Here is a 27,552-nt window from a genome sequence, read left to right as displayed (position 1 = left end):
TTACAAGTATGTGACTTCTTGATCAATTTTAGAGAAATAGAAATTGGACATTGTAGATGAAGCAGCATGGCTGTAGAAAAAAAAAAACCACAGAATTCCAACTCAAAGAAACTCTTGGTCAATATCAAATGACCAGAACAAGTGCACAATGTTTTAAGTTAAATTAAAATGTCCAAGATGTGTACATGTCATTTTTAAGAGTCCCCACTAGGACAGTCTTCTGACTGACTTGCCTGTACACATCATTTAAGAGGTAAATAACCACAGGCAAGTCAAAGTTATTTTTATCAGAAATAAAGAGTCTACTGCTTGGCTTCATACTACTTTCTGATGACAATTTGCAAAGGGGGAGTCTGTGAAAGTTACATACCCTTTCAAATAAAACAGAATACTCAGCTACTGGGTGAATAATTTAATCAGAGTTAATCATAACTACCAATAAATATTGATAGTGTATCTATTATACTTTTTTTCTTAAACCACTTTACTGAGGTATGATTGACATATAAAGCTGCAAACATTTAATGTATACAACTCAATGAGTTTGGGGTTAAGTATACAACTGTGAAACCAATGCCAACATCAAGGCCATAATCACAATGTTTCTGATCTTCAAGGCCTTGCTTGTGCCTTGTTTGGTCATTTATATAGATGTTTATCCTTGCCTTTCTTACCCTCTCATGAGTTTGAAGAGAATTCAGAAGACAAGAGAACTCCAGGGTCATAAAGATACAGAATTGCTCTCCATTAATGCCTCTAGGAGCAAAAAGTATCTCAAGAATACTCAACCCATCTCAAATGAAGATCATATACTCTGGACAAGCTCTGTTAACAGTCCAGTTACAGTGCTACTTTAAATAAATGTCCCGTGCATAGTAAGTACTCAGCATACTTTTTCTTACCTTCTTCTTCTTGTCTTTAAATTGCTTTATCAATGTGAGTACATGTTCAACAAGAAACATGAAATACAAGCCTCCCAGAGCTGTTAGACCCTTCCATGTGGAATCAAAATAGGTACTTTCTTCTATGTTTTGAGAAGATAGATGACTGAACAGTGGCCCTCTCTTCATTTCCACTGCTAGTTTTTCATGGCTGTGACTATGGTGGTGACTTGCATGAGACTAAAAGCAAAACAACATGTATTTTATAAATTCATTAGTTTCACACATGTCAGAGAAATTGGCTAAAAATAAGGTCAAATTTGAAATCATTCAGAATTAGGCAATTAATGGGATACTTCAGAATGAAGAGAAGTTTAGGATATTAAAAATAAAATGACCAACAAGCAGCTAGCTATCTAGAGCTTAACATATACAATCTACTATGGCATTTAATACAGTGGATTTGTTCAGTGTAAAGACAGCTACATTCCCCAATGACCCTCATAATGGGCAGTGGGTGTTTTCAATGTTTGACAAGTTATCATGGCCACAAATAATAGGAAACTGCCAGGTGAACAGTGTTTACTGCTTATACTCTCAGCTGAAAAGCTCATACCAGTATCATCAGTGTGCTTACAAAAAGCTCAGTCTGTGTAAATGGCCCTTAGTAGGTACCTGAGATCCAGGTGCATTGCCCCAGTAGCCTACGGCTGAGTGCTGTAGGAACTGTTACTGCATGTTAGGAAATTGGGTGTGGCACATAACAGAGATGAGATAGGGAGGGAGTCATAAGCACATGCTACTTTGTGCAGCAGGTATTCCTGAACATCTGCCTTCTGATGGTCAGGGAGTTTATCACAGCAAAATAGTTTTCATTCACTACTAAATGAAACATGATGAGATATGTAGTACTCTAGGAATAATTCCTCCACCCCCTCACTTACCTGCAAACCTCTAAAGGAAATTTATAAAATGGAACTCAAGTATTTTCTCCCTGTGTACCTATCCCAAATATTTAATGGAAAAGTAAGTTCACGTTACCAAACTTGCTTTAAGAATTCAGTTATATTACAAGATATAAATCTCTAAATACACACATAAATTCAACACCGAAGAAAAACTCTTAAGTTTCTTGGGTACATATAGTCACATTTTTTATTTCTGTGGCAATTACACTAACATGTAACCAGGTGATTCACATTATTGCAGTCTGTCACAGTGCTAATATGAGTAGAATCAGTCTTTTTATTAACTGGGTTCCAACAAGTTAAATTAGTCTGTATTTAGTAAATTCCCTTTAAAAAGAAAAGCAAGAAGTGAAATATACTAACAACTAGCATAAAAAAGCAGCTTCTGGTTATCAAATATATTTTAAAATCAACTCCTCTAAACCAAATTTCTAACCTTTTACACATATCAATACAAAGAATTCTGGTACCAACCAACCAAATATATTTTCAATGTTGAATAAAACACACTAATAGGACAAATTACCATACTTACATGTGGAAGAAGGTGCAAAAATGCATCACCACTCAATGTCCCAACAGCCAATGCCACAAGGAAACTCAGGAGAAACTTGAAAAACACCCGGTTCATAAGAGGCACTAAGATAACACCCAGCAAAGACAGGAAACTGATGATGGAAATGGCTATAAAGCCACCAACCCAGGCTGGCAAACAAAACAGAGCAAAGGAAAAAGCATACAATTGATTAACTTTAGAAGAGACACTTTGGAGTAGCATAAAGCAACTTGTAAAAAGTAGAGAAGTTAAAGAAATACAAACTCAGTGGACTGTGATGGTGGTAATAGAGCAATAACTAAGAAATGAGGTCAAGTAAATAATCTGAACCCTCCATATAAAGAGCATTAGCTTAATGAAAAATTCTTCAGCTGGGGTACAAAGATGGGTAAAAATGATAAAACAGGATGAACTCTAGCTCATTTGGGAACTGAGTCTTCAGACTCCCATAACACCTAAACTATGAAAGAGGGAAAAGTTAAAAAAGGTAAAAAGAAAACTGGGAATAATTTCCTCAGTAAACAATTATTTCCTTATTATATTTTGAGCACTGAAACTACACTATAGCAGAGCTTATTCTAGTTTCATTTACTAATAAGAACAGACTAGAATTAGGCTTCTAAACAGTAGAGATTAACTTCGACCCTTCCTCCCAAATGGTGTGACAATGTATAAAAAGCCCAAATTTCAGATGACTCTGATACTTTCTGTGGGATAACCTCAGACAAGTTACAACCTTTATTTTCTTTTCCTTTTTTTTTTTTTTTAAGGGTGAGGGCTAACATGCTTGCTTTTCCTATTTTCAAGGCAGATAACAATTAAGATAGTACATTTGAAATTATGCTGAAGAATAGGTTGATGTAAGTATAAGAAAAACTACAACATAAATGTATCTATTGGAAATTGTTTTTACATAAAAAATGCAATTCTACCTATTTGTAAAGAATAGGTCTTTGGAGGGATTTCAGCTTTCTTCTCACTCGTTGTATGAAGTAGACACGATCTAGCATCAATTTGATTGATGATGGCTGGGCAGAGATAGTTGAACTCTGTTGCATTCAGTGGAACCTGGATGCCCATGCCATGAGACGTAAGTAGCTTTGATGCATTGAAACACTGAAGAAAACAAAGCAGTGAAAATCACCGAAAGGCATTCCCATTAGAGAACCCCAAAAATGTTGTTCGATGACATAACACCCTTTCCTTATTGAAGTTTGATTCTTTATTTTTTTAAAGTTAACACTAATTAAAGTCAACTTTTGTTTTGAGTACTTAGGAACTTGCCTCAAGCTGTGGAGAGTTACTATGTCACAATAGTGGTATTCTACCTCTCTGCCTATTTCTTCTTGGCAGAAAGGGTCAAATCACTAGTCACCTATGGAGAAAGCCTTAAATGGAATAAGCTTGAGGGTAAAAGAACATTCACAAGCCTGTTAACTCATTCTATAAACCTATTAAGGAAATGAGCTTTAATTTCGAGATGGGATTCATTAGAGATTAAGAAATATGTTGTTTTAGTACTAACGCTACCCGATCTGGCCTAAACAAGCCCAAGACATGCCACTCTTCCAGCAATGACCATAGTTGCAAAACTTAGCTCAGTTCTGTCTACACACTTGGCAAAATAAATCTCTATGACAGAATATTGAATTGTGCACATTACTCTCAAGCAGGGCAAGGCTGGTAATAAAACAAACCTGTACCGGCAGGCAGCTGTTTCAACAATTAGATGACAAGTTTAGTTTGAACAGAACCTCATCTGATTATTATAAGCTGCCCCATTCCCCTTGAATTGGCAGTAGCACCTGTTTCTCATCTTCTATCAAGTTATTTTAATCTTCCATAATTCTTGGTGAATATTATTAAGAACGAACTTTATCACCACAGCTGCTATGGGAATAACCATCGTTAGGATTATCCCAGAATCAGTACAGTCATAAGATGGTCTGAATGAAGTACTTAAGTTTTGCTTATTAGCATATACCAGCTAATTCCTCGTTCTTGCACTCTTAGCCAAGGCAAACTGTGTACAGTCTGGAAGTCCAGTCTCGAAAAAACATATGAACTCAGAACTTCACTGCCCAAACATTCACTTGTCTAGTACATCATTCTTGGGAGTAGCTTCAATTTCATTACTCCACAAGTCATTGTGATCTCTGCCAAGGAGGTAAAACTGTTCTTGCATTCCTTAGCCCCTTCAACCATACCTTTACTTAAAACATGGATTCTAACTCTTGCTTTTTGAAGCTCTATTTTCTATTTTTTTATTAATATTCACCTATAAGAGTTTCTTCAAAAATAACTTTGATATCTACTTTCTATACTTTTAAAAAATTCTATATTAGAAAATAGTTTGAGCAGGCATCACTATTCTTACTATCACCCAAGTTTTGTATCAGGAACATTTACAACACATTAGGGACACTTTGGGCCAAGGGCCTTGTGGGAGAAAGTAGAAATTCCCTTTTCAATAACTTCACCATTTTATTTTTTCTTTAAACTCCTTATACTTACAGATAGAATGGCAATGACAGGACAAACAAGTAGGCATATTGATTAATAAAAGAACAGCACTCATCTTACCTCCTGAGTATTTTCAATCGTGTTTCTAGAATACATAAAGTCTTTTCTGGGCTCACTCACAGATTCATTTGTTTTTCTCCTAAACAGCCGGCTCAATGGGCTCTTTTCGGTGATACTGGGTGGAGTGGAACTGCTCACGTCTTTGGGGAGTTTTCCAGGTTTTAGAGTTTCTATGGTCTCTAGAAAGTGAGTTTCTTCAGAAACAGCATTATACACAGTTGAAGTCACTTCACTAGCACCAACACTATCCTTGATTAAAGCATTCCTTCTACCACTGGCATGTTCTGATCGGCGAGATCCTTTTCCCTGACTGTTTCTAGGATCTTTACCTGAGCTATCAGAGTCATGATCTGGGCAAAGAGCTTTCCGATTATTTTTATTGGAAGCAGCATGATTATGGTGAGAGTGATGATCATGGTCAGGGTGATGATCATGGTCGGAGTGATGATCGTGGTCGGAGTGATGCTCGTGGTCGGAGTGATGCTCGTGGTCGGAGTGATGCTCGTGGTCATGGTGTATATGGATTCTTTTAATCTTATCTATGCCTATACTCTGAAGCAACTTTCTGAACCCTTCAACTGATAAAGAATTATTTTCTCCATAGCGATGGAAAAGTTGCTGTAGATGATGTCGCTGTGTGGTAACTGCCAAATCAACATTAATGCCAGATTCCCAGTTTGGAATAATTTTCTCAGTGGTCTGAGGGAAAGCAGTTGCTGGTTCTAGTTCACGAAGGGGATTTGTAACTGACAGTGTGAAGGTCAGGAACAAGATTACAGATAAACTCGTCGCCATTGTACCTTCCTAGAGAAGACAGAAAAAAAATTGTTGCTTTCACTTCTAAAACAATTTGAATTAAGAAATCTCATCTTGAAAATTGGTGTCTGATGAAATAATCAAGGTTTATACAGCATTATTTAGTGTGGCCAGGGTACTGCTAGGTACTATGAAACTACAGTATAGATATCTAAAGTTTTAGCCTCTACTCAGCTAAAACATGTGAAACTGGATAGCAGTTGAGCACTAAAAGACTGTAATCAGCACTGTCAAAGCAATAGTAATTCAGAGACTGAAGAGATCCATGTGGCCACAGCCATATTGGCAACTTACTGTGTTGAGAACAATGATTCAAGACAAAACCCAATTACCTCTACCACCATTCTCTCATCATTTCATAAAACAGTATTTTAACACCAAAAAGAGTAGATATGGCAATCAGAATAATTCCCATTTAAAATTTTTCTTAAAACTACATACTAATCAATTTAAGGCTTCTTTCCCCCAATACCATTTCTCAAACTCACCTAATTTCTTGTGTATGCTACAGGTTATTTCCTGTGCATACTCAAGTATATGTGTACTTTATTTTTATTTTTTTTAACACCTACAGCATCTGGTATTCCTAGGTGGTCTCCCATCCAAGTGCTAACGAGGTCCGACACTGCTTGGTTTCCGAGATCTGATGAGATCGGCCACATTCGGGGCGGCATGGCCGTAGACTTAGATGTGTACTTTAACCACATAAATGGGATCTTTTTTCCCCACTCACAAACAACAACTTTCCATGTCTGTACATATATATTGATCTCATTCTTTTGAATGACTGCATAATAATAGTTCCTTAAATAAATTAAACTTCATAAAAAATTATATCGCTTATGTTGCTATAAACCAGTGAAAATTTTACCAATCACTCAGACACAGACACGATTCCAAAGAGGAGTTAGGAATCGAGTTTAGCTTTGAAAAGCAGAATTCTGTTAAGCTGAGGAAGGTATAGTCCAGATAAGTGGATAGACTGGTATCAGGACCCCGCAGATGTCCAGCACCTATGATAGATAATAATCATTACTAAACTCATTTAGCTACAGCGAAAGAAGCAGAGGTGGGGTTTTGGAGCGAGAGAGCAAGAGCATGGGGAAACTTAGCTCTACCACTTTCAGTTCTCCCTTGCACCGAGAAAAGCTGGTAACATCTATTTTACATGACTGAGGAAACCACATGAACGATGTACGTGGAAGTGCTCCAAAAAATGTCAGCAGTGTTGCACACTGCTGCTTATCATACTGGAAACAGTGGAAAATGTAAGTATATAAGTACCATACAGCTAGACTCCTGAAAGAACAATCTTGGGGCCTGAAGTTTTAATAGGAAAAGAGAACCATTAAAAAAAATCATTTGGAGGAGAGAGGCAGGAGCGGGTGGGTGGGGACAAGCACGGGCGGAAAGCTCAGGGGCAGCTCCATCCGTGCCTTTTCTTCAGGAAGGATGCTTAAGGCGGTCGCAGACCCGCGGGCAGATCTCCAATCCCTGCAGGTCCGCGTGTGTTGGAGGAAAAAAGAAAGCCGAAAAAAAGGGCCTAGAGATAAGGGCAAGTGGAGAAAACGGGAAAGAGGGTGCACGAATGCTTCTAAGAGCTTTTTATTTTTAAACACGACCCTACCTTCTTCGAATAGGAGATGAATACAGACCGTTTTATCAGAAAGTCCTGCGTTGGACCCCAAAGTCCATCTGTGCACCCCAAACTGGGAGGTAAAGCCTCAATGCCGCGGGGCTTACCTCTCCACAGCCCCCTCTGGACCAGCGGGACTCACCTCTCCGCGGCCTTCGCAGTCCCACAGCCCGACCCCGCGTGCTAGTTCAGCTCCACTCGGGCGGTCCGGAGGGCTCGGAACCGGCCTGTGCTTCTGTCTCTACAAGCCTCTATAGAGCACGGAGAAGCGGTGGTCTCATCCGCGTGGCTGCCCCTAGCACCGGGGTAACGCCACGCAGCCACCGGGAAGCCGCGCCCCACGCGCCTTCGCCTCTCTGGGGCAGGACAATTACTAATTACCGCCGCGCGCAGCGCGCCGCCTGGAACCACCGCCTCCGCCGGCCCTGACTGCCGGGCATGCGCAGTGCGGCTCGGAAACCCGTCCCGGGCCGGTGGATCCGCGTGTCCGCCTGTTCCCGGGCGCCTCGGGGCCCGCAGGGCCGGGCGGGGGGATGAAGGGAGGGGCAAAGGCGCCGTCCGAGCGGACGCAGAGCGCGGAGACCAGTTGGGGACTCTTTCTTTGAGGCCCTTTGCGCTCCTGCACCTCTCTGAGGTCCGAGACTCGCTTGCCAAGGCCCCCCTGGGTCAGCGCCGTTCGCGGCTGGGAGCCCTGGTGTGAGGGGCAGCAGGACGCTCCTGACACCGCCCGGGCACTCGAGCCGCTTGTCTTTCTGGAAGGTCCTGAGGTACCCCTGGGGCGGAGGCAGCGTTTGCGCGCTGAGATACGGCCCAGGCAACAAGAGGTGGCAGTGGAGGCCAGGCACTGAGGGCAATTCGGTCCAGGGCGTGGGGCGGGGCCGGCGGGATCAGGGCCGCCTCCGCCACGCCCCCGGCTGCCTCCGAAACGCGGTGCGGATAACGCCAGCGGGAGAGGCGGACTTGTGAGTAGTTCCGTTCAGAGGGCGGAAGTGTGGGTCCTGGTCTCAGCAGCTGACCAGCCAGCAACATGGTGGCATCGATGTTGGAGACCTCTCACGTGTTTTGCTGCCCGAACCGGGTGCGGGGAGCCCTGAGTTGGAGCTCCGGGCCCAGAGGACTTCTGGCCTTTGGCACGTCCTGTTCCGTGGTGCTGTATGACCCTCGGGTAAGAGAGGTGGCTGGACGCCTGACCCCGTGTGCTTCTGGGACTGAATCAGCTGGGTGCACTAGGGGCCGACTGTAGACGCTGCACAAGAGCGAGGAGACTGGGTGTGAGGTCGGGTCGGCTTCGGGAAGGGTGTCCACCTGGGCGAGGACTCTTGCGGTGGGCGCGCCAGACTCGCTCCCCGCCTGGGGTCCCTATATCCTACCTGTGACCTGTTATCCTCACGTTGAAATTCTAATGATGACAACCTTTTTCTGAAGCCTTCTGTGGGAACTGTAGTGCTGTTAAAGAATTAGTTTGGGTTTTAAAAGGTTTGCAATTTAGGTGTCGATTAAATCCATTATTACATATGCTATCTCATTTCTATACTTCTCGCAGTGTTACTTTATAAACTTTCATTTTATGGAATTTCAAAAATATATCACTTGTATTTTAGCTTTGAGATTTTAAGGGACGTGCTATTGGGATAAGGCAGGACTTAACCTATTTCCTGAACTTCACCTAATCAGTTGATTGTTTACTGGGCCCTTTTCCTACCAAACTTCCCAAATGGCTAGTTTTTGCATGCTTCCCAGAGCTTGTTTTGACCCCATTCCCACTGGCTATTTTGGATCATACAGTTAGTGTTGCTTAAAAAGAACTTCAGTATAAAAAGTAAAGTGCTGGGAGTTAAAATGTGGGAGATAGCTGTATGTATTTCTATTGTACTGCTTTATTAATTTGATTAAAAATTTTATTCTCTTACCCTTTGCAGATTCAAATTTATATAGTAAATAGTTGTATTTGCTTTCCGTATTTTGAGCTTGCTTGCCTTTTTCCAGTTTTTGTTTCTTGTTATTGCCATGCACTCTCAACTGGCAAGAAAAAGCACATAAGACCAGGGATAAACTTTACAGTGGCCCTCAACCAAGAACTGACTCAACTGTAGAAGCCTGTTTTCCTGCAGCCACTTAATGGATTTGCGCCCATGCCTTACATCACATTTTAATTTTTTTGAAAACCTGGTGGCCAAGTTAGGGGATTTTAACATATAAAAAAGTATATATATTGAGTCTAAAAAGTACTTTGTTGTGTTAAATATTTGCTGGTTTGGCATTGAATTAAATGTAGGAATAAGACCATGTCAGATGCCAAAATAAAGTTTCGGGGATGATATTTATTCATTTAGCTAATTTTTGAGGACCTTCTATAGACTATGCCTGGACTGGGTGGTAGTGACACAAAGATAATGGATAATAACTCCTGCTCGTTAGGGCATTCTCAATCTAGTGAGTGAGAAAATGAAATACTGTAAATTGTTTTCTAGCCTCAAATAACCCATGTGTGAAATGTACTAGTTTATGCACATTTACCTCTTATACCTTTTTCTCAGCCATGAGAATTCTAGTTAGCATTTAAGTGGATATGAAGCCAGTGCAGTTGGCAATAAAGAGGCCATAAAGAGGATGACACTGTTGTCACAGAGTTAATATCTTCATCAGTGGGTAAAGAAAGCCCAAGCATTGAGTGATGTTGGTGAAAGCAGCGGTCTGAGGGTCTGCTGGGAACCTGGGCTTAAGCCCTGAAGGGATCCGACGTCTGAGGAACTTAGTAGTTATGGCCTGGTGACCTTGTGTCATTAAGGCTCAAGAACCCAACACCTGATTAGCCATGACATGCAAAGTAAGCTATGAATTTGTATCCACTAATCATGAATCCCTCTATTGAAGGTTTTTGTTTGTTTTTGTTTTTGGTTAAACTCTCAAATTGGTGCAAGCATGGTAGAGGTAGGCCCTGAGACCTATGGGAACCTGAGGAAGAGGTTCCTTGTCTGGCCTGGGGTGTGAAGACAGATGAGAAGGAGAGGGGCTGGGGGTGGTGATCAGGAGCTAGGGAACTGAAAGACCTGAGAGCTCAGTGTGATAAGAGCATAGGACCCTGGGAATGTGGAGTGGCGGAAAAAGAATGAATTAGAGTGAACTGATGGTTTAAGCCACTGTTACAAGTTTATAAATTAAGGAAGTTGATTCTATTTGAAGTGATCCAGAACTTTTTATTAGCATCATAAACACTGAAATCTGATTTTTTATTATTTTAGTAAATTCACTGAAGAATAGATTCTAATTTACTAACTGGTGTTTTCTTCATTAAAGAAAAGAGTTGTTATTACCAACCTGAATGGTCACACGGCGCGAGTCAATTGCATACAGTGGATTTGTAAACAGGATGGTTGTAAGTATTAATCTGATTGTTAAAGCTGATTTCAATTGTTTTCTGGTAAAGTATGATTAGTTGTTTTTCTTTCATCATTTCTCTTAATTTACCAATATTATGCAATTGAAAAATAGAAGAAAAACGGTATGTCCAATGAAATAATCTGACCTGTACTTTTACTTTATAGCAGTTGAAGCATTGATAACACAGCAGTGCTGAGGGTGAGGGTAGAGGCAGCCCCTGACTATGGCAAGACCCCTACCATTGCCCACAGCTTCTGCTTGAAAGCCTGTAAGCAGGCCCATGTTGGGGCCCTCCCTGGCTGCAATTCTGGCTCATAGGGCTGTTTCTAAACAAGCTATTGCTTTTTTAGACAGGACATTGCATCTTTGTTGACCCCAGTTTGTACCTTAGTAACATATGAAAAGTACAGGCTTAGACTGGATCAGGGGACCCTTAGAGGGTCGTGACACCTGTGGGGTCAAAATTATTCTCAGAAATATGAGAAGATTTTCACAGTTTTTATCCTCATTCTCTCACAATTATATAGTGGCACTTTCCAGCAGCTACATGGTGTGTGTGATGCTGCATCAGATTAAATACAGAAGCAGATGTGAAAATCCAGCTGTATTCTTTTTTTTTTTAATGCCTACAGCACCTGGTATTCCTAGGTGGTCTCCCATCCAGTACTAACCAGGCCTGACCCTGCTTAGCTTCCGAGATCAGACAAGATCGGGCACGTTCAGGGTGGCATGGCCGTGGACATCAGCTGTATTCTAATACAGTCACCTGTTAAAGAGATTTGCAGAAATATAAAACAGTGCCTTTCTTCTCTCTGTTCTTTTTTTGTTTTGGAAAATACAGGTTTTTTTCCCCCACCACAAAGATGTTATTTTTGTTGACGTGTAATGGAGTTCATTATTTTTACGTAAACTGATAAATATTTTTTTACATTTCTCAGTTTAAATTTCTAATGTGTTTAATATTGGTACATATAGTCAGTCTATATAAACAAAAGTTTTATGAGCTCCTCGAAATATTTTTAAAGTGTAAAGGAGTCCTCATTCCAAAAAATTTGAGAATTGCTGGACTAGATTATCTCCAGGTCTCTTTCATCTCTAAGATTCTGTGACTCCTGAATTTTTAATAAACATATTGCTTTTAAATGGTGCTTCTAAAATCTCATAGAATTTTCTCAGATGTCTTAAATTTACCTATTGTAGTATTCTCGTGGAGTCTGGATTAATTTTATTTTTTATTCCATAAACATTTATTGAGAGCATTCTGGGCCAGGCACAGTCGCACAAGTTCCTGAATAAGTGAGACTCTGCTATGATTTTATTTGTGATATTTTTTAAAAAGACATCTTATTTCAATTGGCAATGCAGGATTGATCATATTAGGTCAATATAAACCATTCAATAGTAAAAAGAGTAGCTGTTAGTGCACATATTAAAACACAATTATAATTATGTTAATTGCCACCAAATGACATCAAAGACTACTTGACTCTCAGTAGAGGGATTCATTATATTAATTTGGTTTGTATATTTTATCTTCCTTTTAAAAGCAAGCTTTTATAAAATGAAGCTCTTAATATCACTGTAATCTGTAACTATTAGGATTGATTTCCTTTAAGAATAGGGCTCTACCACCAGGTAATTCAAATATTCTTTCTAACCCATACATCAGTGAAATACAAGATTTTAATGATATCATTTCATATTCTTAAAATGTCTGATTTTTAATATATTACTTTCAGGTACATTATAGTAATTCTCAAAATCATGTAATTAGGTAAATGGCTTAATTTTTGTGATGTTGAAGAAATTAAAGCCCAAGATCACAACTGGCTGGCAGCGGGGTTAGGATATAAACCTGGAACTTCTGTGTACATATCTAATGTTCTTTAGACAGTCCCCCAGCTGCTTTCCCTGAATATCTAGCACGTAGGCCAGAAGATGCAAATAAATAGAAAATCCAAATAAAAATTATATTATTTTCACCTTTTTTTGGTTTTTATTCCTTTTTTTCTGTTATCAACAAAAGTTGATGATATGTATCTGATCTCTAATATATGTCATATACTTGATAGCAGCAGCTGACTGAATGTCTTAGATATGTTATTACTGCCCAAAGTGTGTTTAGTCTGAATCTTATATGAGGAAACACCCAGACAAATCCAGATTGAAGGACTTTCTGCAAAGCAGCTGACTAGGACTCTCATTGTCACAAAAAAGGAGGGACTGGGAAATTATTCAGTATTAAAGGAGACTTAAAAAGCTATGACCACTAAATACATAATGTATAGTACTTAGATTCTGAATTTTAAAAAAATTTATAAATGACATTATTTGGACAATTTGGGGAAATTTTAATATGGGCTGTATATTACATAGTTATAAGATTCAATGTTAAAAATCTTGAATATGTTAATTGTACTGTGGTGATACAGGGGAATGTTCCAGTTCTTAGGTGATATATGGTGAACTGAGGTTCAGAGGTCCTGATGTCTACAACTTATTTTTAAGTGGTTTGTCAAAAATAAAAAGTCTGTGTATATAGATATATAGAGAGGAAGCTACTAAACAAATGGGTCAAAATGTTGTTAATTGGTGAATCTAGGTAAAAGATATATGAGTTTTCTCATATCTTTTCTACAGCTTTGAAAGTTTTCAAAATAGCTGGTAAAAAATATTTACTGAGATAAAAATTTTTTTCAGTTTCTTCAACTGAGTTAGTTTCTGGAGGATCTGATAATCAAGTGATTCACTGGGAAATAGAGAATAATCAGGTAGGTAGACACATTTATAGTTATAAGAAACGACTGTTATAGCTGCTTTTATTTTCAGTTTTTTTCCTCATTTCTAGTGTTCTTCCTTTGTGAAGTTGCCTCATTCTTGCTTATCAGTAATTCAGATCCTATATATCTTTCGTATTTCATAGGCCCTGTACTTTCCCTCTAATATGTTCTCCCATATTCGTATATTTTCAGTCATTTCTGTGAATTTTTCATCATTTTAGAATAATTTTCCAACTTCTCTTACATGGGCTGTTTGATCTGTTTTCAGTGATAGCAAAAATTAATAGTGCTCTGTTCATAGTATAGCTGTTGCCATGAATATAGATTTACACAATTTTGACTGATGTTATGCAATGCTGGGTGTGGATGGACCTCTATATTTAGGTTGTACATAGTTGTAAACAAAGATTAAAAGTGAAAAGTTATTGTGTTAGATATTTAAACATCTGCCACACAGAAGATGTAGATGAGACAAAATCCCGTTCATGAATCATGCACATCAGGGGTCCCCAAACCCTGGGCTGCAGACCGGTACCATTCTGTGCCTGTTAGGAACCAGGCCGCACAGTAGGCAAGTGAGCAAGGCTTCGTCTGTATTTGCAGCCACTCTCTAGTGCTAGCATCACTGCCTCAGCTCCACCTCAGATCATCAAGGATTAGATTCTTATAGGAGTACTGGTCCCTGGTGCCAAAAAGGTTGGAGACCGCTGATGTCATAGTTTTGAAGCCAAACTGTACTTGAATAACTAAAGTACAAGGGTGGCTCCTGGGTAGGTGCTCTAACTTGCTGTACTATCACCATGGCGCAGTCATTTCAGAAGAGATTTAAGAGGTGGTTTTTGAGTTGGTTCTTAAAATGTGAGAGGATTTTCTTGGGAGGAATTAAAGAGGTGAGGATTCTTGGTAGGAAAAATAGCATGAATGAAAACTTAGGTGAGAAAGGGACCACCTGCTCAGGAGCATCCACTTTTAACCAAAGCCTAAGATGTCTTTAGGGCAAGACTTTCTAAGATTAATCATCTCTCAAGAAGTTCTGTAAAAAAAGGAATCTGTGGGCAGTCAAGTTTGGGAAACATGGCATATTCTATATCTCTCTTAGAGAATCTCAAAGTAGTGAAGGCTCTGAAAAGTTTTGACATGGACGAACTTGCTTATCTTTGTTTAACTAGCATTTCCCAAACTTAAGACTGAATTTTTTTCTTTCTTTCTTTTTAAATCTCTTAGCAGCCCTTGTAACTCTGAGGAATACAGTTTTGGAAATGTTTCCAAAATTATCATACAATGTGAGTAGTAATACTAGAGACATAGAATAGGAGACAATTGTATGGGAATTTGAACACTTAAAAGAGTTTGTTCTTTTTTAAAAAAATTTTAATGTTGAGATTATTATTTAAAAATTATTTTTCAATTACAGTTGACATTCAATATTATATTAGTTTCAGGTGTACAGCATAGTAGTTAGACATTTATGTAACTTACAAAGCAATCCCCCCAATAAGAGTTTGTTCTTTATTAGCAACATTCGGAAGTCATTGATGATTTCTAAGCAGAGGAATATAAATATCAAAAGAAGACTAATATGACAGCAGTGTGCCAAGTTAGAATAGGAAAAAATATGAAGGGATATAGGATGTATTTTTGAAGGAAAAATGATTTTGGCATTAACAAGATAGTTATCAAAGGAGTGGAGAGCTGGTGGTTAGGGGAGTGATTAACCAACAATAGCGGGATTCTGTCTTAGGCCCAAGGAGAAAGGTGCTTCTACAAAGGAAAATAGGCAAGTGGGAGGGAAGATGTGGATTTCAGTTGTAAACATGTCATTTGAATTGCCAACCAGATACCCAGACTTGTCCTCAGAAAGAGAGAGAAGGCATAGAGGTGGGGATTTTGGAGTCATCTAGACTTGAATGAGAACAAGGGAAGTGTAGCAAATTCAACTCCTGTTTGGACTGATCTTGGCAGAGGAATTCAGAGAGAGCAATTTCAACATTCATTTTTGAGACTTTGAGGTGAGATTTGGCAAAACTATCCTCAGTGCTGCCCAAGCTTCCGTTGATAGAGTGGACTGCAGGCTAAGCAAGTGTTCTATGTCAGAGAGCAAACTTAGGAGGGGCCAGAGGAAAGAATGTGAGGCCAATCAGGGAGGAGGAGGATGAAAGACACAAAGAAGGACGAGGGAATAAATAAGAGGATTTAGTGGAAGGGGCCACACATTGTAACCTTGGGGGCTTTAAAGTTCCTTTTCATATGCATTTCCATGCAAACAGGTGCTCAACACACCCCGATATCTGATAAAAGGAAGTAATTCTAAGCTGCTATAATGAGAGGTTCAGGTCTTTAAACAGTGAGCATTGTTTTTTGAAAAGCTGGTGAATTTGAGAGATTTCTTTTGTGTGAGTTTTTAAAATTCTCTCATAGTTGAAATACAACCCTGCTTAAAGATGTGAGGTGTTTTCAATAGATTTAATTTTTTAAGGAAATAATAATAGGTTTATTTTTTTTTTTAAGTTTAAATACAGAAAGGTATAAAGAAGGGAAAAAACTATACACAAAAACTCAACAGTTAACATTTTGACAAACATTGTTCCAGATCTCTAGTTATGTGTCTAATTACACTTAAAAGAGGTTGTACTGTACCTGAGTTATTTAAAATATATTTTTTTAAAGAAGCCAAGGGTTAATGATGAAAGGAAGTTAGTGTACAGACCCTTATACATAACCGTTAATTAACTTCTTGAGTGGCAGAGTGCTGCCTAAGTAATTGCACAAACAACTGAGGACATCTCTATTTCAACAGACAATTCATAGAAGATACTTTTCAAAGGAAGTGGTGATATCTCATACATATAGTATTCTTAAGAAATACACTTAAAATAGCAGAAATGATGCCACAGGGAAGGATCTTGCATGGCAAGCAGGACTTGATAAACAGGTCGGTTCCCAGTTTTGTTTGCGATTTTTCCATTTTGTAGCTACACTAGATGTAGACAAGTATAAGTAGATACTAAAAGTACTTGGTAGAATTTTGATGGACAATAGAATATTTGCTCAGTCCCAAAGTATAATCTCACATATTATCACACACAAAAAATTTAACTTCATGTTGAAAAAATCTGGCAGGAGCTACCTTTACTAAGATATCAAAGTTAACTTCACTAAAATTGGGACAAACTGACATCATGTGCTTCCTGATGTGATACATGATATACTTCAGTGGTAATGATCTCAAAATGTATATCTCGAATCTGTTTATGACAAAACATCAGACTAATCCAAAAAGGAACATTCCACAAAGCTGGCTTTATTCTTCAAAAGTGTTAAGGTCATGTACATCTTTCTCTGGTAATAAACATACATTTATCTACATTATTTATTAGCTATAGTGTTTGTCTACAGTAATTTATTTTTCAGTTTCCTATTAGTAATTTTAGGTTGATTGCAATTTTTCACTATTATAAAGAATGTGAGATGAATATTTTTCTGCATTTGTGTTTTATTATTTGTTACATTATTGCTGTTAGTGCCTCTAAGTAGATTCTTAGATGTGAGATTGCTATGTCAAGAGAATGCACACTTTATGTGTCATTAATATGATCAGATTTCTCAAAAGTTTATATTCTCTTCAACTGAAAGGACCCATTTCTAGGTTCCACATTAATCCTATGATTCCAGTTAGATAGAGGTGAAACTGATTATTCCTTTTTTTTTTTTATCATTTTTGTCATTTTTTTTCTGATTCAGCTTTTAAAAGCAGTCCATCTCAATGGCCATGAAGGACCTGTTTATGCAGTGCATGCTGTTTACCAGAGGAGGGCTTCTGATATTGCATTACATACACTAATAGTTTCTGCAGCGTCGGATTCCACTGTTCGAGTCTGGTCTAAAAAGGGTTCAGAAGGTAGGTTTAGAGACATTATAATCCAGAGTCATGAAATAGTAATTGATAAGCGAATGACAACCATAAGGGCATACATATCATTTTTTTAAATCTTTCAAGCAACTCTAAAAATGTTAGAATTACAACATGCGTTTATGTTCTTTGTACTTTTTTAAAATATCAAACTATTAATGTAAATTCTTTCATATAAGTCATTCTGTTCTCTGTAACCTTGTTAAACATTGACCATTTAAGTGCACATGGTCAGTGGGGGCTCAGGATTGACTTCTCTCATCTCCCATTGACACCCAGGGCTGTGATGATGACCTAGCTTCTCTCAGTGGATAAGCTCAGAGTTAGTTGTTCATGGTATTTTTTTAATTATTTCTTAGTAACATGCCTTCAGACCTTGAACTTTGGCAATGGATTCACTCTGGCTCTCTGCTTATCTTTTTTGCCTAATACTGATGGTGAGTATCCTACTGATGGTGAGTATCCTAAGTATATATTAAAGGGCAGTATATTTTCATATCTTCCTATGACTAAAACCTAACAGAAACATATTGGGCCTCAATTTTGTATCTAAATTTCTTCATGAAGCAAGTTGAGACCTAGCTAATATACTTTTGTTTTCAATATTCAAATGATCTTGAGTATAGAACATAATGTTAAGGGAGGCTATTAGGAACTTTGGCAGCTGTTGGAAATTTAAATGACTTAGTAAGTACTCAAGATTGATACTGCTATTTATCAAATATATTGTCGATGTATATAAATCTAAATTGGAGAAATTATCTTTTTAATGCTTTAGAAGGTAAAGGACTAGGATCAGTAGAAAAAATACTGAAGATAGACCATGTGAGCATTTCACTCAAGATGACAGCCCCTTCACTCCTGCATGATAACATTTTTGCCTAAAAGCACTTAAAATCTCTTAACAGAAAAATTTTTGTTTTGCTCTGAAACCCATCTATACCTCTCTTTGATTATCCTCTATTAAAGCGATGGCCAGTGTGAGTCTGTCTCTTTGCCTCCTCAGTAACCTGGAATTCAGGTCTGGTGGAGGGAGATAGGGCCTAGAAGTCACCAGCCTCTTGCTCTCTGTGGCAGGAGCTATGACTCTGGTTTCATGTGATGCTTCCACTTTGTGCAAGGGCTTCCTCAGAGGAGAAACACACATTCTGGTTTCATAACATAGAATTTAATTTCTTCCCACATATACAGGCCAAGTGACTGGAATTTTTTGGTTTTGTTGTTAGTTGATTTAAAGTGAAAAAATTTTTGAACAATACAGTCGATAGCAAGGTGTTTCCTTAGGAAAAGAGTTTTGTTTTTTTTTCATCTTATCAGTCATTAGGGCTAGCCTTTGTTAATGTGAATTAGTTTTTTGTCTTATTAACAAAACTGATTTTACAGTCGTACTTTTCATAGCTTTGTAACCACATATTTAATTACATGCTCTTTTGTTCTATAATTGCTTCATGAATTTTGTTTTACTATTGAATTCTCAAACAAAAGAATTCAATAAAGAAACAAACGTACCCTTACATCTTTGTGCAATAGCCATGATGTTAGGCTTATAGTAACTCTTCCATTTTATATTCAGTTGGGCTAACTTTTCATATTGGTCTTCTGGCTAACAGTGAAAATGCTCCCAATTTGCTCTTGAGCTTTTCTCTATCACTGCTCCTTCTATCATAAATGACACATGATGGAGAAGAAGAGTCTCAGTTAAATTGTCATTCTTTGCCAAGTAATCTTTTAATAGAATATTTTGGAGTGTTCATTTTATTCCTATTGACATTTATTGAGCACTTTCAACTTATTTGTTCAGTGGCGTGGGAAATAGAAGTTTGGATTTTTTACCTAGAGCTTAGAATCCAGCATAGGTGGTAATTATGACACGACGGCATTACTTACAGTGAAGCTTCTTTCTTTCTGCAGTACCAATATTAGCATGTGGTGATGATGACTGCAAAATTCACTTATTTGTTCAACAAAATGATCAGGTAATTAATGATGTTTGTTAAAAGATTGGAATTGGGTTCTGCTTAATTACATATTTTAATACAGACTATTTTCAGATTATAGAATTGTAGGAATGTTTCTATCTAAACCAAAATAATCTAATAGAATTTTTTTTTTTTTTTAATAATTCTTTGTTAGATGGTTTTCTACTCTGGACACCAAGCAACTGCTGCCCTGATTACCAGGTCCAGAGTTGTTAGGGGGAAACAGGTTGTTTGGTGGAGGAAGGAGAAAAGGAAGATGCCGTGATAGTCTTTTTTCTTAAAAATTCTAAATGAAGTATACCATACCTACAGTGAAAAACTGTAGTGTTTATTTGTCCTTCTAAGTTTTACCTGCCCTTTGAGTAGTTAAACTAGGGGACGGAATTTCTGAGAAGGGGACTGGTTAACTCTAGGCTCATTTATTTCATAATGGAGATAGTTGTTTCTTTCCATTCTGTAAGACAGTTTAAAATGGTTGTGAATGTCTAACTGCTCAACTTTTATCTATATCGTGTCACAGCATATATCATTTTATCTTGTAAACATTTAGAGTATTTGAGGTTGACAGATGTTATCTATTCATCATTGCTCAATTAGATGATTTAGATGATTATGAGATTTTTTTTTACAAACGAGGCCTCTATATGTCTAATTAGATAGTGTTCTCAGTGGGAAAAAAATAATGCGGTAGGACTTGCTGAGACCACATAAAATTAATAATCTACATGAAAATATTAAATTCTTATACCAAGTTCAATGATTTTTATCTTACTAGTTTCAGAAAATGCTTTTTCTCTGTGGACATGAGGACTGGATAAGAGGCGTGGAATGGGCAGCCTTTGGTCAGTATGAAATTTTACTAAAGTGCATATGATGGCGACAAGTATGTGTAATTTCCAAGAAAGCAGCAACCTATGTTTGAATTTAAAATTTTCTTTGTATGTAAAATTTTTCTATTGTCCTAATTAGGAAAGAGGATACTTATCCTCTCTATTAACTATTAATTGGGGTGGTAGAGGATGAAACAAGTTAATGTTATAAGAGGACATGAGCTGACTACTCCACATGCAGACATTCTTGAGAAGTTTTTTGTAGAACTTAGAAGACTATATAAGAATACCACATGTTATAACCATTTATTAGCATTACATGTATATTTGTCAACGTTATTTAAAAATACAGGTTGAAGGGTAAGGAAGAAAAGTAATTTTTTTCAGGAAATCTAGAAATGTACCTGTTGTAGAGGAGAAAATCTTATATCTAAATTTAAGATTATAATGTTTTTAACATAATAAACTTTGTTTTTTATTTAGGTAGAGATCTTTTTCTAGCAAGCTGTTCACAAGATTGTCTGATACGAATATGGAGGCTGTATATAAAATCGACGTCATTAGAAACTCAGGATGATGACGATATAAGACTGAAAGAAAATACTTTTACTGTAGAAAATGAAGGTGAGTAATAATGAAACTATTCGGTGTAATAATACTTAGGTCTAGCTGATTCATTTATCTTTTACAGCACACCTATGGGAAGGTTAGTTTTTTCAAAAGTAGCAGAGGCCTACATGACACCTGATACTGTGGATTTTTCCTTTTTTTGTTTTTATGTGATGATGAGTCATTTTTTGTATATGAAACATTTTTCTTTTAAACCATATTAGTAACATTTTTTAAATTACTAAAAATTTTTAATATTGTATCATTAAATTAATTTGTTAGTAAATTTGTTAGTTTACTAAAATGTTAGTAAATTTGCAGATTTAGCATAAGAAGATCTAAAGGAATAATGCAGATTATCCATACTTTTGTAGGAAGACATTCTACAAAACAGGCTAAAACTATATTTGAATAGTATGTGTAATTCTGATTTTCTTATTGTCCGGCATCTGAACAATACCCTTGTATGGTAGATCCTGTTGAAATGTATTTGAAGAAGGTATTTTTGGATGTGTACCTAAATTATAAAGTTAGTTCTTAGTGCGCATTGTTCATTCAGGAATTTTCTTCTTTGTTATTACTCTTCCTGGTTATAAAGCCCATTAGAGTTGAAATTTTGGTAACAGTTTTGTGAGGGGAACCAAGAAATACTATAAATAGAATGTTATGAGTAGCTATTCCCAAATTTGAAATTTTTCATGATATTTTTATTAGCTATTTTGTTTGAAAGCTCACTGATTTGACTTCCTTTATTTCTACATCTATCTTAATTTTTTTAAATGGTATTTTAGGTTATGATACTAGGAAGCTAGCATGTTCGTTTTTGCTTTTTAATTGCAGTATAACAGCTATTCCAGAAAATTTAAAATAGGACATATTCTTCAATATTTATTTATGACTAGGTAGAGACAAATGTAGAGAAATATTTATCTTTAGAATTTTTTTCTTTTGTAATTTTAAACAATGGTTGAAGTTAATGAAATTTAGAGTGCATGTTCTTTTTGCTGACTAAATCATGTTCTGATTTTTTTCTGGACATAACTGTCCAATGGAATTGGTTATGAAAAAAATTTTTTAGAAGAGCTTTGAGGAAAGAATATTTCATTCCTTTTGTTATAGGTATTAAAATAGCATTTGCGGTTACTCTGGAGACTGTACTGGCCGGTCATGAAAACTGGGTAAATGCAGTTCATTGGCAGCCTTCATTTTACAAAGGTAGGAAGAAAAATATACGCATATCCCTCATTTCAGTTAAATCTCAAATACAGAATTTTAAGCTGACCAGATGAAGTGAAAGATATTTTTTAGTGTGATTAAAAATCTCGAATATGAGACGTTTTCAAGTTGGTAAAGTGTATGTAGTACTGTAAGCTCTGTTCTGCTTGACTCTCAGTTCCATTGAAAATTGTCATTCTGAATGGGTAAAGTATGATTCCTGCCATAATGCCAAAACCACCATACCCTTACTCACTTTTTCTCTTAAAAGTACTCACCTAGTCTCAATAGGATTTAAGAGAGATTGATTTTCAAGCCAACTTCACTGCTAATACAAAGTTGGTAATACTGAGACAAATCATTGATGAAAAAATAAGACTCTTTTCCCTTCTTTCTTTTACCCTTAACCTCCATTTATGAAGTGACAATTGTATGCATGCTCAAGCTGGTGCTTGGGTGTAGAGCTGAGCAAGGCACAGCCTCATATTCTTCCTCTAGCCCTTTCCCCAACACAAGAATAGAGACTAGCGATGGTTAATGCTCAGGTAACCACCATTCAGCTTTATTATGCCATATTTGCTACACTTAAAAAAATTTAGCTGTTGCAGACATTGATGACCCCTGTGTATTCTTTCCTGAACCCTTTCCCTTCCATTCTTTTCTAGAGACAACTACAGTACTGAATTCAGTGCATTATTATTCCCATCTGTGTTTTTATACTTTACTGTTTTATGTGGCCATAAACAAATTGTTTTACAGCTATAACGTGTAACAACTTGCCTTTTTAGCTTATTATGCTAAACATTTGGAGCTATATTCGTGTTGATTTATGAAGCCCTAGTTTGTTTATTTTTATTGCATTTTAATATTCCATTGTCTAAATATACGACAACTTGTTTATCTGTTCTTCTAATAGTAGACATTTGTATTGTTTCCAAAAGTTTGCTATTGCAATGCTATAGTGAACATTTTTGCAGTAATTTACAAACATGATGCCTGTTAATCACCTAAAGGCATTAGTTTTTATTTTTTAGATGGTGTTTTAAAGCAGCCAATGAGATTGTTGTCTGCCTCAATGGATAAAACCATGATTCTCTGGGCCCCAGATGAAGAGTCAGGAGTTTGGCTAGAACAGGTAAAAACATGAATATTTAAGAAATAGAAAATTGAGCTTAAAACAATATTTAAATTCCAAATCTTTTAGAGCTACAAATGTTTATGCTTTGTGCATGTTAAATAAGTAAGAACATAATCTCTGGAATCAATTGTTTCTATTGTGAGATATGTGGACCACTGATTATGAATTGTTTTCTGTCTGTTATTGCATAGGTTCGAGTGGGTGAAGTAGGTGGAAATACTCTGGGATTTTACGATTGCCAGTTCAGTGAAGATGGCTCCATGATTATCGCTCATGCTTTCCACGGAGCATTGCACCTTTGGAAACAGAATGCAGCTAACCCAGTAAGAAAAGCACTGTTAAAGCATTTCTGATCAAATACAGTAAATCTGAAATGAAACCTAGGTTATCAGTGTTCTTTTACATATAACACTCTACAGAAACATAATAGAGACATTTAAGTTCACATGACATCACTTTTTGTAAACATCATACTGTTACTTTACTAGGTAGGAAACTCATGCTTTTCTAAGAATAAAAGTATTCATTTGTCCGGCATTGCTGAGGAATTGAAATTTACCCATAGTAAATTCCCTATATAAGTGAACTTCAAGCTATATAAATTTTAAGCTTTCCCTTTGAATTATATAAGTTTTTGATGGGAGTTTTTCCTAAAATGTATAACTTCTCTATCTTAAGGTAGCATATATAACATAGTTTGATATTTTCTTGTTGGACAGCTAGGTACTGCATAGATAATGAATGATTGACAAAAAGACATTCTGAGTACCTGTTATTTTGTGATGGAATATATTGATGCTCTTAGGGCTGTTAATATGTGTAATTCTACATGGCCCTTCAAATATTGGGCTCTTTTAGATCTTTTTATTTTCTTCTCAAAGAGAAGTAATCTTCTAATGCTCAGCATTGTATCATTTTTCACTTTCTAATTTACTTCTGATCTGCTGCTTCTGTATTGGGAAATGAGGTAGCAGGAACGTAGCGACTAAGAGCACAGGCCTTGGAGCTAGACACCCTGATACAGATCCTACCTTAGCATTTAATTAGCTGTGTGTCCTTGAGGATATACATAACCTTGTCTCAGGTTCCTCATCTGTAAAATCTGCATAGTAATAGCACCTACTCACAGGGTTTTTATGATGCTTGAATGAGTTAATATTTGTTTAGTATGAAAAATAGGGCCTGGCATATACTGGATACTATGTAAGTGTATTTTAAATTAAATAAATGAAAAAATGAGAACATTGAAATGTGTCAGTAGATTCTGAATGTACATCTGAGGACTTCTTTTATAAAGGAAAAATTTATGGATTTATATAACCTTTAGTTTGTGGGTTCTGTCATAGTTATCTATGAGGATTTGACTTCTCTCTACATTGAATGACTATTCTTTTCTTTGTGTCTTTCATTTGGAGTTGACCTTCAAAATTGTTTCCACTGTTAAATTGGAAATCATCAGCTACCACACTTTTAAATAAGTAATATTTTGGGGGATAAATTTAATTTTGTTCTTCTCTGGCCTCCCTTTAGCTATATTTCAGGTGGTCTTTGAGGGCCTTTATAGAAAATCATCAGATGAGTAAGGAGAAACTCAAACTGGAAGACAGAATTTTACTGTGCTTGTGTTTATAAATTTATAATAGGTACCTATCAAGTATTGAGGGAGATTTTTAAAATAGACTTTATTTTTTAGAGCAGTGTTAGGTTCACATAAAAATTGAGCAGAAAATACAAAGGGTTCCTATATACCACTCCCCACACATATGCATAGCCTCCTCCACTGTCAACATCCCAAACCAGAGAGGTACATTGTTACAATCAAGACTGATTTCTAAAAACAGTGCCTTTTAGGACTGTCATAGTGGAAAACTATACTGATAGTCTCAAAGTGCTACCAGTTGTTAAGAACTTTTTGGAAACTCTCATTAGTACTAACTTTAGAATTAGTTTTTATGTCACAGAGGAAATTAATATCATTTCTTTGTCTCAGCCTTTTTGTTTTTTTTGACCAGAATATAGCTTAGCTTAATCATTGACCCTATTCATCACAGTTGGCTTCGAATGACCTTCTAGGTATATACAAAAACGTAATTTTCCTCTAAAGGCAAGTTTTACCACCACTTGAGGTTGTTCAAAAAGATGCTCTTTGGACCAGGCATATGACATTTTCTATATGTCATTGTGTCACTTTATGTGGTTGCTTGGTATAGGCTCCCTTAATAGGTGAACCAGCTAGATTTGATTGAGCCTTCTTTCCTCTGTACCTGCAACTCCTTTTACTTAATAAAGTTGTCAGGCTCACACTAAGTCTGCTAACTCATTTTATATAATATTACTTACTATTTAATTTAACAAATAAATACGTACATAGTACCTAGTATGTGTCAGCATCATTCTGCATGCTTTACAAATACAAACTCATTTAATAATCATAATGACCCTGTGAACTAGGTAACTTTTTGACAGAAGAGTTAGTTTAGACACAGATAGGTTAAATAATATCTGGCTTCTAGGAGGGATTCAATAAGTGAAAAATGGAGTGGAATTTCCCAAGATTACTGCCTTAAAGGACAGCACATATTTGAATGTTTAAGTTCTAATATGCTTGACTGGAAAACAGATCTTATTATTTTAAGATCCCATCTTGTTTACTTAGCTTTTCACCTTGCTCAGGGCCTTCAGTCTTTCCCATTATCAAGTCTGAGGGCTGTGAAGGCATTATCAGACATTATTTTGAGTGGTAGTGGTGGTGGTCTTTGATTATTTTAATGCGTCATAAGCACTTTCATTGCAGAGAGAGTGGACTCCAGAGATAGTCATTTCAGGACACTTCGATGGTGTCCAAGACCTAATGTGGGATCCAGAAGGAGAATTTATCATCACTGTTGGTACTGACCAGACAACTCGACTTTTTGCTCCGTGGAAGAGAAAAGACCATTCACAGGTAAAATGTTGTACTGCTTGACTCATGCACTTTAAAAAACACCCATGAACATATGAAAAGTGGGGCAACATCTATAGCCATTAGGAAAATGTAAATTAAAACCATGACAAGATGCCGTTACACACCCTCTATAATGGTTAAAGTAAAAAATACAATATTAAGTGGTGATAAGGATTCAGAGCAACTGGAATTTTCTGCATTGCTAGTGGACATGCAAAGTGTTGCAACCAGTCTGGAAAAGCTTGATATTTTCTTAGAAACCTAAACTTACATGTACTCTTCTTTACAATTCAGATGTTAATTGTTGTGAAAATTTATTTACTTCAGTTCCACATAAAAGTTCTGTTATATCTTATAATTTTAGCTTTATTTCATTGGGAAACACTATCAAGTCTGCAGTAAAAGCTAATTTCTGAAGTCATATAGTATTAGATAATAGTGATTGAGGGAGGTTTTTGTTCAGGAAACTTCATTCTTGGCCCTGAGTTAAAAAACATCTCACTAAAACTTTACCACTGGTAAGTCATTGAACTGTGCTATGTATACTCAGCTTCAGTTTCTGACAGAAATTCCTGGAATTGCCTATGAGTCAGTTCCTGAGGTCTGATGAAATTTGCCAATGCCATGACTGCTTTAGTCACATGTGGTAGATTCAGATTAATGGAGTTGAGGACATGTCAAGCAATACTATAGTCCAGCGGTCTTCAACCCCTGGGACACAGAATGGTACCGGTCTGTGGCCTATTAGGAACCAGGCTGCACAGCAGAAGGTGAGTGGCGGGTGGGCAAGTGAGAAAAGCTTCATCTGTATTTGCAGCCACTCCCCAGCGCTAATGTCATTGCCTCAGCTCCATCTCCAGTTATCAGGCATTAAGTTCTCATAGGAGCACCAGTCCTTGGTGTCAAAAATATTGGGGACCACTGCTATAGTCAATTAAAAAACAAGGCAAATGATTTGGAGTGATTTTCTATGGTTCTCGGAGATTTGTTACCGATATTGCTTAGTTGTTTATTCATGATCCATTAAAAAACTATAGTGGACTTAACAAAAAATTTAAAATTTTTGCTCTTTGAAAGACACTGTCAGGAAAGTGAGAAGACCAGTCACAAACTGGGAGAAGGTATTTACAAAGCACATACGTGATAAAGGATTTATATCCAGAATATATAAAACTTTTTAGAACTCAGAAATAGGGAAACAGACAATAGGGCAAAAGATTTGAACAAATATTTCTCCAGAGAAGACTTTGGGATGGAGAATGAGAACAGGAAAAGATTCTTGACACCATCAGTTGTTAGAGAAATGCAAGTTAAACCTACAGTGAG

At 37.0% G+C, this 27,552-nt stretch overlaps 2 protein-coding genes and 1 pseudogene across 5 annotated transcripts in view; 1 reads left to right on the top strand and 2 right to left on the bottom strand.

Moving 5' to 3' along the window:
• The window catches only part of SLC39A6 (solute carrier family 39 member 6), a 19,521-nt gene extending 11,632 nt beyond the window's left edge, over positions 1 to 7,889 (bottom strand). Inside the window, exons 1-5 of one of the 2 annotated variants that reach the window (XM_039842987.1) lie at positions 7,548 to 7,889; positions 4,989 to 5,792; positions 3,338 to 3,521; positions 2,385 to 2,554; positions 903 to 1,121 (exon numbers count right to left, since the gene is read on the bottom strand). In XM_039842987.1, coding sequence (XP_039698921.1) covers positions 903 to 1,121; positions 2,385 to 2,554; positions 3,338 to 3,521; positions 4,989 to 5,783 — 1,368 coding nt within the window. In that variant the 5' untranslated portion in view covers positions 5,784 to 5,792; positions 7,548 to 7,889. The remainder of the gene's footprint in view (positions 1 to 902; positions 1,122 to 2,384; positions 2,555 to 3,337; positions 3,522 to 4,988; positions 5,793 to 7,547) is intronic. The other variant, XM_039842985.1, reaches the window with a different exon arrangement.
• A 434-nt stretch (positions 7,890 to 8,323) lies between these two features.
• Positions 8,324 to 27,552, top strand: part of ELP2 (elongator acetyltransferase complex subunit 2) — a 36,049-nt gene continuing 16,820 nt past the window's right edge. For 2 of the 3 annotated variants that reach the window (XR_005648742.1, XM_039842964.1), the window contains exons 1-12: positions 8,324 to 8,605; positions 10,738 to 10,816; positions 13,522 to 13,592; positions 17,343 to 17,499; positions 17,871 to 17,948; positions 19,423 to 19,487; positions 20,266 to 20,332; positions 20,804 to 20,944; positions 22,049 to 22,144; positions 23,179 to 23,279; positions 23,474 to 23,605; positions 26,077 to 26,226. Coding sequence is in view for 2 of the 3 variants with exons in the window: in XM_039842964.1 (XP_039698898.1) it covers positions 8,468 to 8,605; positions 10,738 to 10,816; positions 13,522 to 13,592; positions 17,343 to 17,499; positions 17,871 to 17,948; positions 19,423 to 19,487; positions 20,266 to 20,332; positions 20,804 to 20,944; positions 22,049 to 22,144; positions 23,179 to 23,279; positions 23,474 to 23,605; positions 26,077 to 26,226 (1,275 nt within the window). In the remaining variant the exon portion in view is untranslated. The remainder of the gene's footprint in view (positions 8,606 to 10,737; positions 10,817 to 13,521; positions 13,593 to 17,342; positions 17,500 to 17,870; positions 17,949 to 19,422; positions 19,488 to 20,265; positions 20,333 to 20,803; positions 20,945 to 22,048; positions 22,145 to 23,178; positions 23,280 to 23,473; positions 23,606 to 26,076; positions 26,227 to 27,552) is intronic. The other variant, XM_039842973.1, reaches the window with a different exon arrangement.
• On the bottom strand, positions 11,445 to 11,562 carry LOC120589662 (uncharacterized; annotated as a pseudogene).

This window comes from Pteropus medius, unplaced genomic scaffold, assembly GCF_902729225.1.
Source record: "Pteropus medius unplaced genomic scaffold, Ma_sr-lr_union100, whole genome shotgun sequence".
Classification (NCBI taxonomy): domain Eukaryota; kingdom Metazoa; phylum Chordata; class Mammalia; order Chiroptera; family Pteropodidae; genus Pteropus; species Pteropus medius.
This window is presented reverse-complemented; position numbering and strand designations above follow the sequence as displayed.